The sequence below is a fragment of the Varroa jacobsoni genome, unplaced genomic scaffold (assembly GCF_002532875.2).
Source record: "Varroa jacobsoni isolate VJ856 unplaced genomic scaffold, vjacob_1.0 scaffold_434, whole genome shotgun sequence".
Taxonomy (NCBI): Eukaryota; Metazoa; Arthropoda; class Arachnida; order Mesostigmata; family Varroidae; genus Varroa; species Varroa jacobsoni.
In genome coordinates, this window is record NW_019213336.1 from 1,205 (window position 1) to 17,022 (window position 15,818).

The 15,818-nt window shown below is 39.2% G+C and overlaps 1 protein-coding gene across 1 annotated transcript; it reads right to left on the reverse strand.

Annotated features, from left to right (window-relative positions):
- Positions 1-1,714: 1,714 nt before the first annotated feature.
- On the reverse strand, positions 1,715-14,858 carry LOC111260395 (uncharacterized). The gene is made up of 5 exons (XM_086968309.1): positions 14,825-14,858; positions 10,813-11,046; positions 5,991-6,074; positions 2,726-2,946; positions 1,715-2,305 (listed from the first exon to the last, which is right to left on the reverse strand). The coding sequence occupies exons 1-5, from the start codon at positions 14,856-14,858 to the stop codon at positions 2,060-2,062; spliced, it is 819 nt and encodes a 272-aa protein (XP_086824435.1). The 3' UTR covers positions 1,715-2,059.
- Positions 14,859-15,818: the final 960 nt, after the last annotated feature.

Consider the following 15,818-nt stretch of genomic DNA (forward strand, 5'->3'; position numbering starts at 1 on the left):
GACAGCGTCGCAAGTGAAGCCCGTTGTTCCCTTTCAGTGGGCGAAAAAAATACATCAGCGTGCGCTGGGTGAAGGCCTAAGCGCACTACGTCAACGCCCGCTAAAGCTTGCGATCCCAACCTGACGAAACGCTTTTTCTAAGGCTTCAAGGAACGTACGCAGCGGAATAAATGAACCCTAATTCGGTCGATTCTGGCTACTCAGCGGGCTAGAGATGCATGGAAATGCGGCCGCAGGCCACTAGCAACGCTGGCTATTGCGGAAGGGATCCCAGTTCCTCGAGAACGCAGTGGAACTGGCAGACAGATTTTTGTCTGTAGAGTCAAAACCATTTATTAAGTCGCTCGCTAACTATTGACATACGATGTTGCTTGTCCTAACAGGTTGACGGGTGATGTACAGGGTCGTACTGACTTTTTGTGCGTGTGACTAATCTGTTAGAGACAAACATTTTTCCTAGATCAGCGTAGTACGATTTGCTTTGCGACTGCTATATTCGGGCTAGACATCAAACAATATTTACAATTTACGGAAGTGTATCTTGTTGAATAACTTACTTAACAACTATGTCTGTATGATTTCGCTACGATATTCTGCAACGCGACTAGGCGTAATCGGAAAAAATTTTGATGGGATTCTATCCACGGACGATACGCAGTATTCGAATAGTAGTCTCTATTCGAGCGGTCTCCAGCCATGTAATAGCAGTGATCACTGGCACGTCTTCACTTAACGAACGTGAGTTTTTTGGGTATCGATCAGTGGCTTTTACTGTCCACTTCTGAATAACGTGTCATTCGTTTATCGTGCAGTAGAAAAATTTCGGCTGACAATGACGAGTACACACTATTAGAATCAACTATTACACAAAAACGATGATTCAGGAACTGTATATCTTTAAAATGCGTGTTGACATATCCGTATTGCTCGAATTTTCCGTACGTCCATCCTCGAGTTTCACTGGTAACACGGAAGATACGATCGAAGCAGACATGATCTATACAGGCGCACATAGTGCTGCCTCTATTTAATTATGTGACAAAGGTCGTCACGTTTCCGACTCTTAAGACTATCTCATGAGCAACATTAGCTAGAGATGATCAATGTCTGCCTAGAAGAATAGAAGATTTACGTTATTCCAGTTGAACCGATCTATGTTCAGATAATAGGCCGCACAGAATACAGTACCTTTAAATATGATTGATGATATTAACTAAAAAAATCTATTCATTTTAACTACCACATATATTACGGTTGTGTAAAAACGGCATTACGCAACACAACAACGATAAAAAATCACAACTGTATTTTAAATTTCACTTTTCTGTTATAGGGCGTATAGGTTTATTATACGATGAGTTAAATTTCTATGTGGAAACAGAAGTAACGATCGTCGTGAAGCTAATACTTCAAAAGCACTCATTACATTAAGTGAGTAAGACTATTTAGAATCTTAAGATGGTTAGTAGATTATATTGGAATATATAGAATTGGAAAATTATTTTTCAAAAAGGAAGACATTTCTCCTATTTAATTGAAAGGAAAAAGCAACGCTCAGATCGCATCAAATCATCACATTTTTTTTTTTTTACTACCACTCTACTCTTTATCGTCAAACGAGAGACTTAATAAAATTCTACTATTATTTTTATTTCTCTATATTTTTATTTCTATAGATATTGCACTCCGTATAAATACACACACACTCTTATTTGTCATTACATTGTATAAAACGAGCTCTTACCAACGACATAATAATATTTAGGGTGTAAATCAGTAAATTCTCAGCGTTTGGTAGATTTCAATACATATCGTATAATCCATGAATATCTAGTTGAACCTATCTATGTGTATATATACGAGATACCCTGGCAACGTTTTTGGAGGGACACGTTGGCTGTGTGAAGACAAGACAATGATTGTTTTCAAAAATTGTATAACTACCGTTTATTTATATCCATAGCAGAGGTAGTAGCTTTATTGCATAGAACCCGTAAAGACAAACAGATAGGCCTGCCCAAGTGACCTTTACCCAAACATTCACCGACGGCATCTACAACTAGGCCGGTCCGCCTCTGTCAGATTGACTGTCAACGATGCTTTCGGTCCTGGGCGACGCATTCGTTCTGGAGATTGCCGTGGCAGGGGCGCCCGCTGCGATGGTAAAGCGAGCTGAACTGGCAATATGCTCAAGGTCATGAATAATCATAGGAGGCAAATCAAGCTCACTTCGAGAGGGAATCGAGTTTTTTTTAGGTCGGCCTTTTGGTCGGGTTGGCGGAATAGGGCATCCTCCTTGCATTACCTGCGAATCGTTTAGAATACAGAGAGAGAGAGGGAGAGAGAGAGAGAGAGAGAGGAGAGAGGAGAGAGAATCATCCAGGCTACCGGATCAACTGAGTCACCATAATACTTAATCGTGATTGATAATTGGTTACTGTGAATTAGTTGAAAGTAGATTTTTCTTTGTTCTTATTAGCTATGAATCATTGTTGATCGCGTCTTTGTTGGCCTTTTCTTTTAGCTGTGTCACGTCAGTTTATCTTTACCGGCATTTTTGTTAGTCAGTGAAGGTGATACTAATTTACACCACTTAGCGTAGTCGCGATAAGATGCCCTTTAATCCCACAACAGCACAACCTCCAAAAAAAGGCAATTTATTTAATAAACATCGAAGTCTTCTCAATAGAGAAAGCCAAGTCATTTAGCGTTGACAATTACTAACCTGCTTTTTCCATTTCATTCGCCGATTTTGATACCAGGTTTTCACCTGTAGCTGCGTAAGGCCCAACGCTCTGGCCAGTTCAGCCCGGTCTGGTGTTGAAAGGTATTTTTGCATGTCGAACCTTCGCTCGAGTCCCATGAGCTGCACTTCGGTAAAAACGGTCCGATTTCGCCGGTTTTTGCGGAGAAGCGATGGAGACAACCTGTTTGGGTCCGAGAGATCTAGCAGCTCTTACAGTTAGAAGCACAGCGCGTGGGACAAGTTGCAGTTAGCGGCATTTTGTCGAAACGTTAACTAAGGCAATAATAGTTCTCTTAGCAACTTTCGATGTTTCACTCCATCAGCTATTCGAAACGTATTTGTCAGTCAAATGTAGATCTCTATAGGTTGGCTATAAACCGGGAAAGACAACGTACTTTAGCATCAAGTTTTCTCTCAGTGGTCTGCCCAAAATGTTGGTCAGATACTTGTGATTCGTTGTTAAGTTTCTACATTTGAGATATTGCTTGCCATACGTGAACTGGTATTTCTCACCATATCTTTTATATTTAGGTATGTATGACAACAGCAGACCGCTAAATGGGATCGTTCTATGGTATTGTTCAAGACCAACTTGACTTAACTAGTGGTCAAATGATTAATTATTTTTGATAATTACTTATTCCTATTGAAGTGAATGGAGCAAAAGTAAACAGTGATTAATGAATTTCGTCATTCTTAATTACAGTTGAAGCCCAGATTTTTTGTTGACTGAAATTTTTCAGTACCAATATCTGCGCCAAAAAAACTATTGCCTGTAACACGGGGGGCCCAAATCAAATATATTATGGACAGGATATCATATTAAGTAACAGCCGATTTTTTATTCGTGTTTGGGATTTAAGTAGCTGCTCTGTCCGAGCAGTTTTCTGTTCCGGTTTTTTGAATTTCGCACCTAAGCCTCTAGGCATTATTTCAGACGGCTGGCATCTGCCAGTACGAAACGGACCACGTGTCTGCGCGTGAATTCAAACACGTGTCGTTAAGGTTAACACGCAAATACGTTGCAGTATGTGGTAATACCAGCCAGTTTCACTTAGCGTCAGTTATTGGGAGTTATTCAAGGTGACTGGAAATAAAATTATGGTTAAATCTACGGTTGTTTACCATTGGCATACTTATAATCATTCGTGTCAACAGTTAACAGCGCTATGGGATGGTCTCAATAAACCTGGTCGAATCGGTTCATTTGAACCGCTCAGAAAATGACAAGTTTCATTGTTTTGCAATGGATGGAGCTATTAACCCTGCTCCTTGTTTCGATTTTGTGTTTTCTGATTTGACATCAAGTTAATTAATTTATTCCTTTGAATACATTTTAAGGCTGTAGCGTTTGGTACGCTTTTCTCTAAATTCTGTGTTAAACGTAATCTGCCATTGGGCTTAAGGATTTTCTTTAGTTGTTATAGTCATTTTAACTTTAGGCTCTTTCTTATGATCGCTCGTCATTGATTCGTTACAAGTAGAGAATGTAATGATTAGTGACGCTGGTCAAGAGACACTTACTGAAGATCATTCATTTTCGATGGGGTGTAGAACCCGGAAACTTATAGCAACCCGCCTCGCTCTCCCTGACCACTAGAGCCTCAGTCTAATGACCATGCATATGCCCAACTCTGATGTATCGCATTGTCCTCAACACTGACAATACGTCACAACAAAGGACGAACGTAAATATTAAGCAAGCTAAACTTCAATCGAACTATAATAGTACTGTGTTTGTGACCCTTTCGAAATAATTTTTTAAACTCTTTTCATTAGCCCATAGAGAAAGCCACGGATTTAAACACAATATCAGCTTAATTTGCCAAGTGACTCGTAACAAACGCGCTGACATTATATAGTCGCACGAAGTTAAACGTCAGCAGCACCAACCGATAGAGCTGCATGACCCCCCAGAGAAACTGAGCAGCAAAAAAGAACTACTAATAAAATGGCGAATGTTTAAGTACATAGATACACACACACACACACACACACATACACACACGAATACATAGGCATATGGTTTATGCTGGCTTTCATTGTCCGGCTCTTCACACAATGGTGTTGCCATTACCGCCAGTACATTAGTGACAAATCAGGGCAGCTAATGTATTCCATATTCCATGATTCGGAAATCAATTCGACGTCTTTTCAGCCATCGAAGGCCCTGCTTTCGCGTTCGGCTTTTTGTTTGATGCATTGGTCATAGATACGCACAAATAGATGGCAGAACGTTTTTCATTAACAAATGAAGGCAGTATTCAAATTTTGGCGCGTAAATGTATGTCGAGCAGACGCCGCCGCGCCGCCTTCTATACCTTCATACCAATGAAGCCGGTTCTGCCCAGCGATGCTACTGACTCTGGACAACTTGACTGGTTGCACCAGTTCGAAGCCGTATTGTTCGCTGACGATTAACGGTTGCCTGCAAATAAAGCTCGTAGACGCATTCGGTTCATTTCATTCGGCAAAGTCACGACCAAATAAAGGCCGTGAACACCTGTTTTGAACACGTCTACCGACGAAACACGACAGGAAGAGTAGCCACAATAGCAGCTGATGAACGCCGTCATTAAACGATTCTGTGGTACTATCCCTGTAAATCTGTGTGTTTATATACGCCAGCCCCTGGTGACCTATTGATAACTCCATTGAACGCCATACATTATTCAAATTGGCTGTCGATAGGAATGCGGTTAGGGATAACGAGCTACAATGCAAAGAGTAATCGGCAGTTACCTAGTTTCGGCAGGTGTTCGGTTGTTAATCAAGTTCTTTATCAGCCACTTCATTCACAGTTGATGCCGAGATCAATGTTAGGTAGAGGATGCACGAATAAGGCGAAAAAGTGCCTGGCTTAGCAGGTGCGCTGACAGTAAAAAAATTACCTCCGAGATGTAAAAGGGGACACTTCCCATAACGGTTTTTTTTTCATTCAACTTTTTGGTAGCATGTTTTCAACGGTGTCATCATCGTTGGTCTAACTCCCTACCCGGCTCCTACGGTACGCCTGCTAATCGACGGATGGCTATTTATCATGTTCCAGTGACCATATCAGAAAAAAACGTACGTTATCAGCATACGAATTGAAATATATTGTTGAATATCATATCAGTTCATTATTATTCTGATTAATAAATTAATAGCTATCAGAATAAGCAACAAATTAACATTAACAACTTAAAAAAAAATCGACTTCTATTTCCCTCACGCGATTCCTGATCATGACAATTTGTTTTACCTATTTGATCGTCGGGAGTATCCGGGGTCGAAATGTTTTTCGATGAAATATCCATCGAAGAATTATTTTCGTTCGTATATAGACCTGAAATGAAACACGATAGATTAGAAGGACACACAGATATTCTGATACGTAGTAACACAGAAAGCTTTTTTAAGGCAATTCAAGGTTTATATTGCCTTTGCTGGAATCTCGTAATATATCCTTCAAGTTACACGAAGAAAGGACCCAACAGCTTTGTTCATCAAAAGCAAGAAGATGGCAAGCGCTTTAGTGAGAGTCAGTTCCGCTTATTATTACATGATCAGCTTGCTATTGTTTGCTTATCTTCTTCGATGCCATAATTGCATAAACAATATAAAACATAGGCACCTAAATAGGTGTAAATATAGGATACGGGTAATTCGTCGGTACCCTATAGGAGACATGTGCGAAGAATGATGTCTCATGCATCAACGAAGCACGTGTATCTTTGAACCGCTAGCGCCCTACCTGCTCGCCCGTTTTTATGATAGAATTGAAGAGTTGCTGTACGCTAGCCCAATATATCCAAAAGCGATCTTGTTTTCTCGCTTTTTGTAAACATATACAACAACCCATTAGGGGCGGCGAATTTTTGGGGATCTTCAGGGAGTGTCAGGGAGAGGAAGAGAGACGTAGACAGGGTGACGTGATCCGAAGCTTCGAAGTCGCAGCGTAAATAGAGCCAGTTCGGTGTGCTCACCCCGGACCCCCCATCAACACATATCGTAAGTCGATCGTCCGCCTCTGGCAGGAGGAAACCTCTCAGGATAGCAATAGATGCGGGGTACAGCGGCGATTCAATGAATGGACTTAATCAGCTGAAAAAACTTGCTTGAGGAGAGTGGGGGAGAGGAAAACACGGGGATAGTGGCAAGTTTTGATGGCGCACCCCAGCAAGAAGCAAAAGATGTAGATAGTTGACTTGGGAAAATGCGGTGGAGTCATTGTAAAACGGAGTTCAAAAGTGAACGCGATACTGGATGTTTATGCGTGTTTGGCATGTGAGCGTTGCGACTTCATTTTAGAGTATTTAGATTGAAAAAGGAGACAAAGTGAGACTGTTTCTCCAGATCAGTGATAAACATGGAAGCGACGAGTAAAGAACAGATCTCAAAACCTTGAGCGTTTCTTTAGAGAGAACTTCAAAAAGTAGTTTTTGAGGATTTATTAGGATGATCTTGAAATTTTTCAAAAATTGCAAATTATCCTAACCAGGCTAGCTATAAATATAATTAAAAGTCTCATTCTTAATTTAATCCTTTATTTAACCCGAGTTCTATTTATAAAGTGTTGCAAACATGGACGTTACTTATAAATATGATAGAGATTTTTGTCAGCGTACTTGTTTTCGCAGTTATAACAGGTACGTTAATAAGTATAAATTACATAATTACTCATATTTTGCTAGGACATCTAAAAAGGGGTAGGTACTAGAAACCGCACACTGAATTTGACACCAAACCCTGTTTTTTGAAAGTTTACATACACTTGGCATCATCAAAACATACATTTATTGACCCTATCTTCCGCGTCTTTGCACAACGCTACTTCGTAATCAACTACATAAGGGTCGGTGTGCTTCACTAAGCATTTTACTCAGTAAATTCAAATAATAAAACCCAATTAAACGAAGGCTTTTATAGATCTACCTTTTTATTTAGCCCTTATGTTTAACTTTTCCAATTACTCCTGCTTACTTTCTATTGTTTCATCTAATAGCTACACAATAGACCTGATCCAAAGGGTACCTCTATAAATTCGCTTACTCGTAATTACACACTGCAATCAACTTTGGATATCAACTTATTTGGATAAGCGTGTACATCGCGAGTCAACTGGGCAGAAAAAATGGGAGAAATACTCCAGACGCTAAAGTCTGTATTATTGGCATAAATTTCTATAATTCTGAACGGTAATTGTGTATTGTGATTGTGATGGCTGCATTTATATCGTCGCAGTCTGTGGGAATGATCTCGATCATAATAATAATACTAGTAAAAATGGCGGTCATAACAATGATTTAGAAGAGGTGTATATTTAGAACAAACAATATTTTTACGTCTTTTAATAGGAGCTGTTTTTACGACAAGTTGATCATTCGTTGTATAATTTAATCGACTGCGCCATGTCACGCCTCAGATAGTTAAGAGTACAAAAGGATTGTTTTGTTACACGGTATGACAGCGATGACGACGACGACGCTTACTTTTTTTTTTTTCGTAATAGTAGCGTCAGTAAAACTATCTTATGAGACCAATATTCTATAAATGTCCTGTATCTGACCCTTTTTTTTTAGAAAATACATATTGTATAGAAAATAACTTTCAATAGTAAATTCATCTTTACAGTATCCGCTAAAGTATGGGCTACATGACACTCAGATCTGTTTGCAATAGGTTACGCCACTGAGCTAACCTTGCAGGCATTTTTGTGTAATTAAGAAATCCAGTAAAGGACATGGGATATAAGAAGGTTTACCCTAACACTATACCAGAGAATAAATCATGTTGAAACTGACCTATTTGCTATACCTGGGCATAAATGCGCCCCCTTCATAGCTATTGAAAATTCTTCAACAATATTGTTAAAAATCTGTCATATTCTGTTCGCTATGCAAAGTTTGATAGCTTTTTTTGTACATTACAATACAAGCAAGTTTGCATCTCGTTGCTTTTTATCGAAAAACCTCCCCAGGATTATTTTATGCTGTAACAGAAATTCGATGCACCAGAAACACTGTCCTTAAAATCGAGTTGTTCAGAGTCTAACGCCAGCTTGACATATTAACGATGAGCAAGGTGGTCGATGATGAAATGAGACATCGCACGCATATCATCAATAGTGATCGCTGGCTGACTGGTTGGCTGGCTGGCTGGTGGAGCTCGCACGATCGAATCGATAACTGAGCTCGCGTGTTGACCCACAGTATCGATTAGAAGCAGGCAGAATCGCCGAAATGTTGAAAAACTTAAGAGGTGCTTGCAGCTACGATGGGGCGGAACCTAATATTTGCTAGGTGGCGCTGTTAGACGATTTCAAAATTTCAAAATAGTGCTTGCATAGTAGTAAACTAAATAGGGATCCAAAGTATTGATTTCAGTTTAGCAAAGAAGAAAACTGATTGATCGTCGTCGATTGGAGTTTTCAGTGGTAATAAGTCGTATCCTACTATCCTATTCTGCAAGGATAAAAGGCATGTTAATCTAAACTATAACCGTTGAATATTGACATACTTCTGTATGTTAAAGGTATGTAAATTAATATAAAAGCGTCATACGCGTATCAAAACAGATTTATAGCTGTCGAAGAAGCAAAACTTTAGCTATATATATATATATATATATATATATATATATATATAATTGAAACTTCATACGGATTGATAAATTTATCTCTAACAGTACCTCACAATAGTATGATATAGAAATAAATTTAACCCATCGGAGGTGTTATGTAATAGTCGTCCGGCTCTTTTCACAAAGATTGCACACACCGGCAAGGACAGCGGGCGTTAGGCCAAATCAACAGTAAAGGAGCGTGGATTTCTCTCTGGTATCCTAACCTAACATTCTCACTTCTATTAACTTGTACCGTAAACATTGCTAACACAAGTAGTGTGCAACAAGTGCGTCGTGTGTCTAGACATATTAGTGTTCACACGAATCCGGAGAACCGTTTCTTCCTTGGTAACTGGTGTTCCTATTAGAGATTTTGTCTTTACCTACATTGGTTTTTTTTTAAAAGATACTAGTTTTTATTTTCGGTTCGGGCTTCTCACTTTTTTGCCTCTACCGTCTACAAAAACGCAAAATATGGAATCGAAGTGCCAACTCGTGGAACTATAATGCCCTTTCTTTTGACCATTTTTTCAGTTTGGCTGTAGATAGATATATCCTGCCAGTAAAGTAAAAGCATCGAGTCGCGTTTCCTCACAATATCGATGCGAAGCCCTTTCCCTATAGAGATTAAATGTGAAAAGAAATCTATATATCTGCGCATAGAGCATGTATTTGTCAATTAGCGATAGTTCGGTAGTGAGTGATCAAACTAGCTGTTTACTCGTGAGTCCGAAATCATTACTTGATTCGGTGCGTTTTACAATCGTTATGTTGGCCACTCCGAGTGAGGACAAAGATAACCAAGTATTAAAGGCTCAGGTCCATAGAGCTTCGTCCTGTCGTATTTAGTACTAAGTAAACTCTTCGATAAGAATATCTGTTGAAAAAATCCGAGTATATCAGCTACGCGTAACAGAGAAGAGGTCGTTGATGACAATTTGCTACAGCAGGATTACAGTATTTGATATAGACAAAGGTCGCCTGCTTGTAACTTAGTCGACGTTGTCAGTTCATAAAATGAGTACGCTCGCTTTATCTGAAAGTCGTCATCGAAATGAGTTAAGAGAAAGCTATATTATACGAAAAACGGCAGAAAATACAACAGTCATTAGTCTCAAAATGAATTAATTAAAGCAGACAATCGCAAAGACGAAGCTACTGCTTACAAATAATGATGCTATTGTTGAACCCTTAGTAGGGCTTTATTAGACAAAGTCTTTTTAACAACAAACCTTCATTGCAATCCTGTAATCACCTTATTCTATAATTAATGATTTTTTGAAACTGAAAGCTATTCGTTGTAGCATAGAAGGCCCCTCTGCCTATTCTTGAGCAATATCGAAAAACATACGGCCCACGAGAACAACACGGACTGCTTTTCTTTAATTTATTAACCCTTTTCGATATGTGCTTGTATTAAAAATGATCTTATTTAGAGGAGTTGATTGTATATTTCGCACCTTCATATGCGACGAGTTGTGTTGATGTCCACAACGGCTGAGCGGCGGCCGCATTGGAGTTAAGATTGTACTGGGCCGGCAGCACTCCTCCGAATAGCAAACCGAAAGGCCCAGGCAACCAGGGGCAAATCAGGGCACTACTAGTTCCACCTGTGGATGATGACCTCACAGCAACCGCTGCAGGAGATAGCTTACTGGGATCTATAATTCCAACCGGATCAACATCGCTAGCTTCTGAAAGGCAAATAGAAGTTACATTGAAGTTACATTTGAAGAGGAGGGGGAAGATAGTGTTACAGCTATTCGATTCGGGCGACTGCAAGACTCAACGTAAGATTGCGCAAGCAGTTCGCTGAATAATAATTTGACCTTCCTTAAAGGAAGCCGACGCACAACACTAGTTTGCTATGTTAAAGTTGTAAAATTTTTCGATTCTGATAACATCCCTGGGTGTCAAGTTCTTCATTATGTTAACGCAAAGCTTACGCAATGAAGCGTCTTTTAACGACAAACAAAGAGCATACAAGGCCACGTTAATTCGTGTCCAATGAACATGAATTAGGACAATCGTTGTTGGTCATAGCAAACTTGTTGGTTCAACAATCAATCGGGCTTACCACTGAAAAGAAATCTACTCACACAAGATGGTAAAGAGAATGAACACTGGTTCGGTATTTCCTCTTCGAATCGAAGAACTCAGTAATGTAGGCAAAGCTATGCAACTCCATAGCAGAACCAGATAGTTCGCAAATCCCTATCAAGCATTTGAGACTTTTCACCTTTCTATTAATCCAGAAGCTGAAACATAAGAAAAGATGGAATCACATCGCTACTCTATATCCCTTCCGCTCATTAAAGACAAGGGCTCTGGTTCACATCATTAGGAGTCGTACAAAGGCTACCGACGATATGGACGAAGAAGCGAGCGTCTTGACGGCATAGGTTTCTGTGATCATGCACAAGGTGACACAGGTTGTTCTAGGAAAAAAACTGAGCATCGACATATCTTTTTTATGCTGAGAGTCGGCTGTCTAACGCAATGCCTAATTAAGGCCGTACGAGGTGTATAAATTTCAAATATATATATCTTTAGGGCTGTGCGTAAACTCGAACAAAACAAATATTTCAACAAAGAATAGTATTTAATCAATAGTTTTATTTACTGTACAGTGACATAGCAAAACAATTGCACGGTGAACTGTCATATATATCTGCTGCACTTTCGAAATCTTCTGTTACCAGCATTGCTCAACTCCAAGGCATCAATATCTTTATCGTTTTTGTCACAGTGTAAAAATCTATTTGAACAGAACTACCAGTCTCTGAAGTGACTTTTGTTAAAAATTTATTAACAAGAAAATTGGGTAATTGTAGAGAAATGTAGACATACGATGTATCTTGCATTGACAGCACTAACGCTCATTGAAGCGGACAATATAAACCCGTATGTAGACGATCTAATAGAATTCGTGAAAATGGGTTTTAAACAATTCGGTCACAACTTTTGCGACGACCAAGTTAGGATCTGTATCAGTGATCTACTGTACTGGTTTACAAAGGAACTTTTTTTTGAGGGGGATTATCTTTCGCAGGTTAAAGCGACATTTAGGCGTCAGTTGCTCGGTGAACGAGCTTAATTTGATTGAAGTCAATAGGTAACAATGTGCTTTGCTAATTATTAATAATTAGATCTATTCGTTCGGCAAATACGTGTATACACAGCGAGGCATGCATAACCTTGCAAAATAGAAACACAACTGAATTTTGTTTTATAGCAACGTCCCAGACTTTTGGCAAATCAAAGTAACAATAGTAAAAATCACGAAGTATATCGGTACATTAGTTGAAACATAAAGCGTCCAAAAAGTTTGGACCTCACAGGAACAGAGTAGACATTGTTTAACGTTGCATTTTCGTCCGCTTCTAGTCTCATTTTGCCTACTTCATTAAGAAAGCTAGACAAATTATTTAATTAGTAGGAAGCTTACTAACGTATCAATAAAAGGTAGAAGGTGCAAAGTCGAATCGATGACTCACACCACAAAAAAGTACTCAATGCACTGACCTTATAGGAGAGTAAGGTGAAAGTTTTTTTTAAAGAAGAGAAAAAATTCTTATCTGATTATATCGTGCACACTTTAACTGTTTCGCCTAGTCTTCAGAGATTTTTACACTGTCTAAAGCTTTGACACCAGTGAACCCGACAACCAAACAAATAGATAATGGAATGTATGGCGCATCTGCTATGGATTATCTCCTATTGGATATCAAACACTTTCGTTCACCAGACAAACTAACAGAATCACGGTCTATCAGATAATAAGAGTGAAATAGACATAACAATATCGATAATATAGTTCTTGTTCAATTCTGATAACAGATCGACCACCTATCGATGTATACTCTGATGATGGACCACGTTATAATATCGTCTGTATATACCCTACTATTATAAGTAAGTCATTATCATCTTTACGGTAATCGCTCTTCTGCGAATTGTTACGTCCTGTGCAAAATCGCTTGACAACTATTTAGCATACGATTTTTATACACCTACGGGACCATAAAGTCAACCATTTACGGGACAAAGTACGGAAGGCAAATGTAAAAAGGATGGAACAAATAATAACGATTACGCTAAGACTTTATTAGACATACATGACAAAAATAATCACCTAGCGACGACAATGAGGAAAAACCCTTTTAGGACATATACATGTATCATGGGAAGTTTCAGATTCAACAACGACCTACGTTTCCCTCAAGCGTAAACATCTTCTATAACATTTTCTTTTGTCATTTGGCGATATAGCACAGACGTATCAACGCACAAAAAGTAGTCGATCGAACCATTTCAATTCCATTGAATGTCATCCAGGTATTTGCTGGAACGGGACGAATTGTCTACGACAGTTCGTTCTCCTCTAATCCGTTAAAGCCAATGCTCCATTGAAGCATAGTACCAACACATGTGTGGGTCTCTGCTAATGTCTTAATGGCCGTCCTTATGAGGATGTCTGATATAAATGATTTCCTTCATTCCACGTGACTGTTTCCTTCGTACCAACGGTAATTTTGAGACCATGAGTACGTGCCGCGCACAGCTTGTCTCTGAGGCGCTGTACGATCTTCTGCCATAACACGCCCTTGAAAGAAACCTAAACAATACGATCAGCTGTAGAAGGGGCGCACTTCAAATATCTGGAAAGGCGGGCAGTTCCGAGTAACGTTTATTGCTTTATTTATGAACTGGTCAAAAGCATGTACCATTTGTACGAAATAAATGAATAAAAAAACTGAAACTGGTAGGCAAGTGTTTTAGCAGTAACTATTTTTTTAATTAAAAAAAAAGAGTTTGCATTGTTTGATTTGGCCGTAGCTGTGATATTGGGAAAAATCCGTACGATACAGTTAACCTACGATGTTGGCGAGAACGCCAAAAAAACCTGACAAAACCTACCTAAACACCTAACCCAATTGCATCATGAGGCTAATTTTGTAAACGGGTAAAAGGTAGAGGCATACCTAGGCCCAAATAAACGGCCGAAATCGCCTTGTTTAAGATAATTTGCGATAAGCGTTAATTTTTTCGCCCGTCCCCGGTGCGCTCGACAGACTATTAAGTGTTATGCTTATGTTATCGACAACTGTTACAGTGGTGGATCGCCCTTCATCATAATGAACATTTAACGGCATAGGGTTTTGTAGAATGGGTATGCGTGGGCTAGCATAAATACAACTATAACCATTACACCGTGACCCATGTGATGATCCGTTTGCTCCGATCCTGCGCGGAAGTACCCGCTGTTACCTGATCAGATAATCCGCCAACGCAATTGTACGTATCGCCACACCGTGTTCCAAAATCGGTTCATTCACCGTTCTCATTGTCTGCTTCTAATGAGCTGGCCAATGTTGGCCAGTTGCAAAACTGTTACACAACAATATTTCCTACAATGCATAATCGAACAAAGATTTCGTTCGATGGATCTCCAGACGCAAAGGCACATACCTCTCGGCGCTCCACGACCTACAAGGAAGGACATCATGGACACTATATAAGCGTCTCTCTTCCGGTAAATATTGTATTTCCGTCATTAAATAGCTGTCGCCTGCTACAAAGGGTACTCGCTAGCTCTGACCTGTTTTCTTTCAATTTAAACGATTTTGAAAAGCTTATCAGGTTATGGCACCTAATGCGTACTAATACGAGTCAATACGAGCTAAAAAAAAAACGTGCGCGAAAGAGAATTTCTTGTTGTATGTATTACTTTATCATAAATAGGCCAGAAAATACATCTGACTTTCGATGACTGGATTTATAGGCTCTTTCAACGAAAAGGCTGCGATATACCTTACTTTCTCTAACGCAATGGGGCTAATTCAAATGATCAGAGCGTGCTGGTTCAAAGTTATTTAACTATCCATAACGTGCATCTAATGTCAATTTTCCGCCGCATACTCGAAATCGCTACTAATTTTGCACGTGCATCTATCATTTTGTGCGTCGCCCGTGTTATCTTCTTTATCGGGTACATGCTGTATAGAAGTAATTACTCCAGAGTTATCTCGTGTAAAAATGTAAGAAATGCAGCAGTCACATGATAATACCGTACGTGATTACTAGTGAATAGACAAGAACTGTCAGCCGTACATATATACTACGATAAGGTGACCATTTGCACGAATTCATTAGCATTTATAGCCGCGCTTGCAGAGCAAAAAACATATCATATCTGGTCGTATATAGCTACAAAAAAAAAATTGTTCTGAAAAGCCGTTTAACAAGAGACTTTGGGCCGTTTTTAACTAACGGTTGATTTGTATAACCAACTACTGAATATTTTTTAGTTTCTTCGCTATAGCAAAGATATTTCTTCTTATGCCCAAAGAAACTGGCTTCAGTGCTGCGTTCTATGTAGCATTCAATTCGACCTTGCGACGTATAGCCAGAGATATCTTAGATAATAAAAAAAAAAAAAAAAAAAAAAAAAAAAAAAGAACCG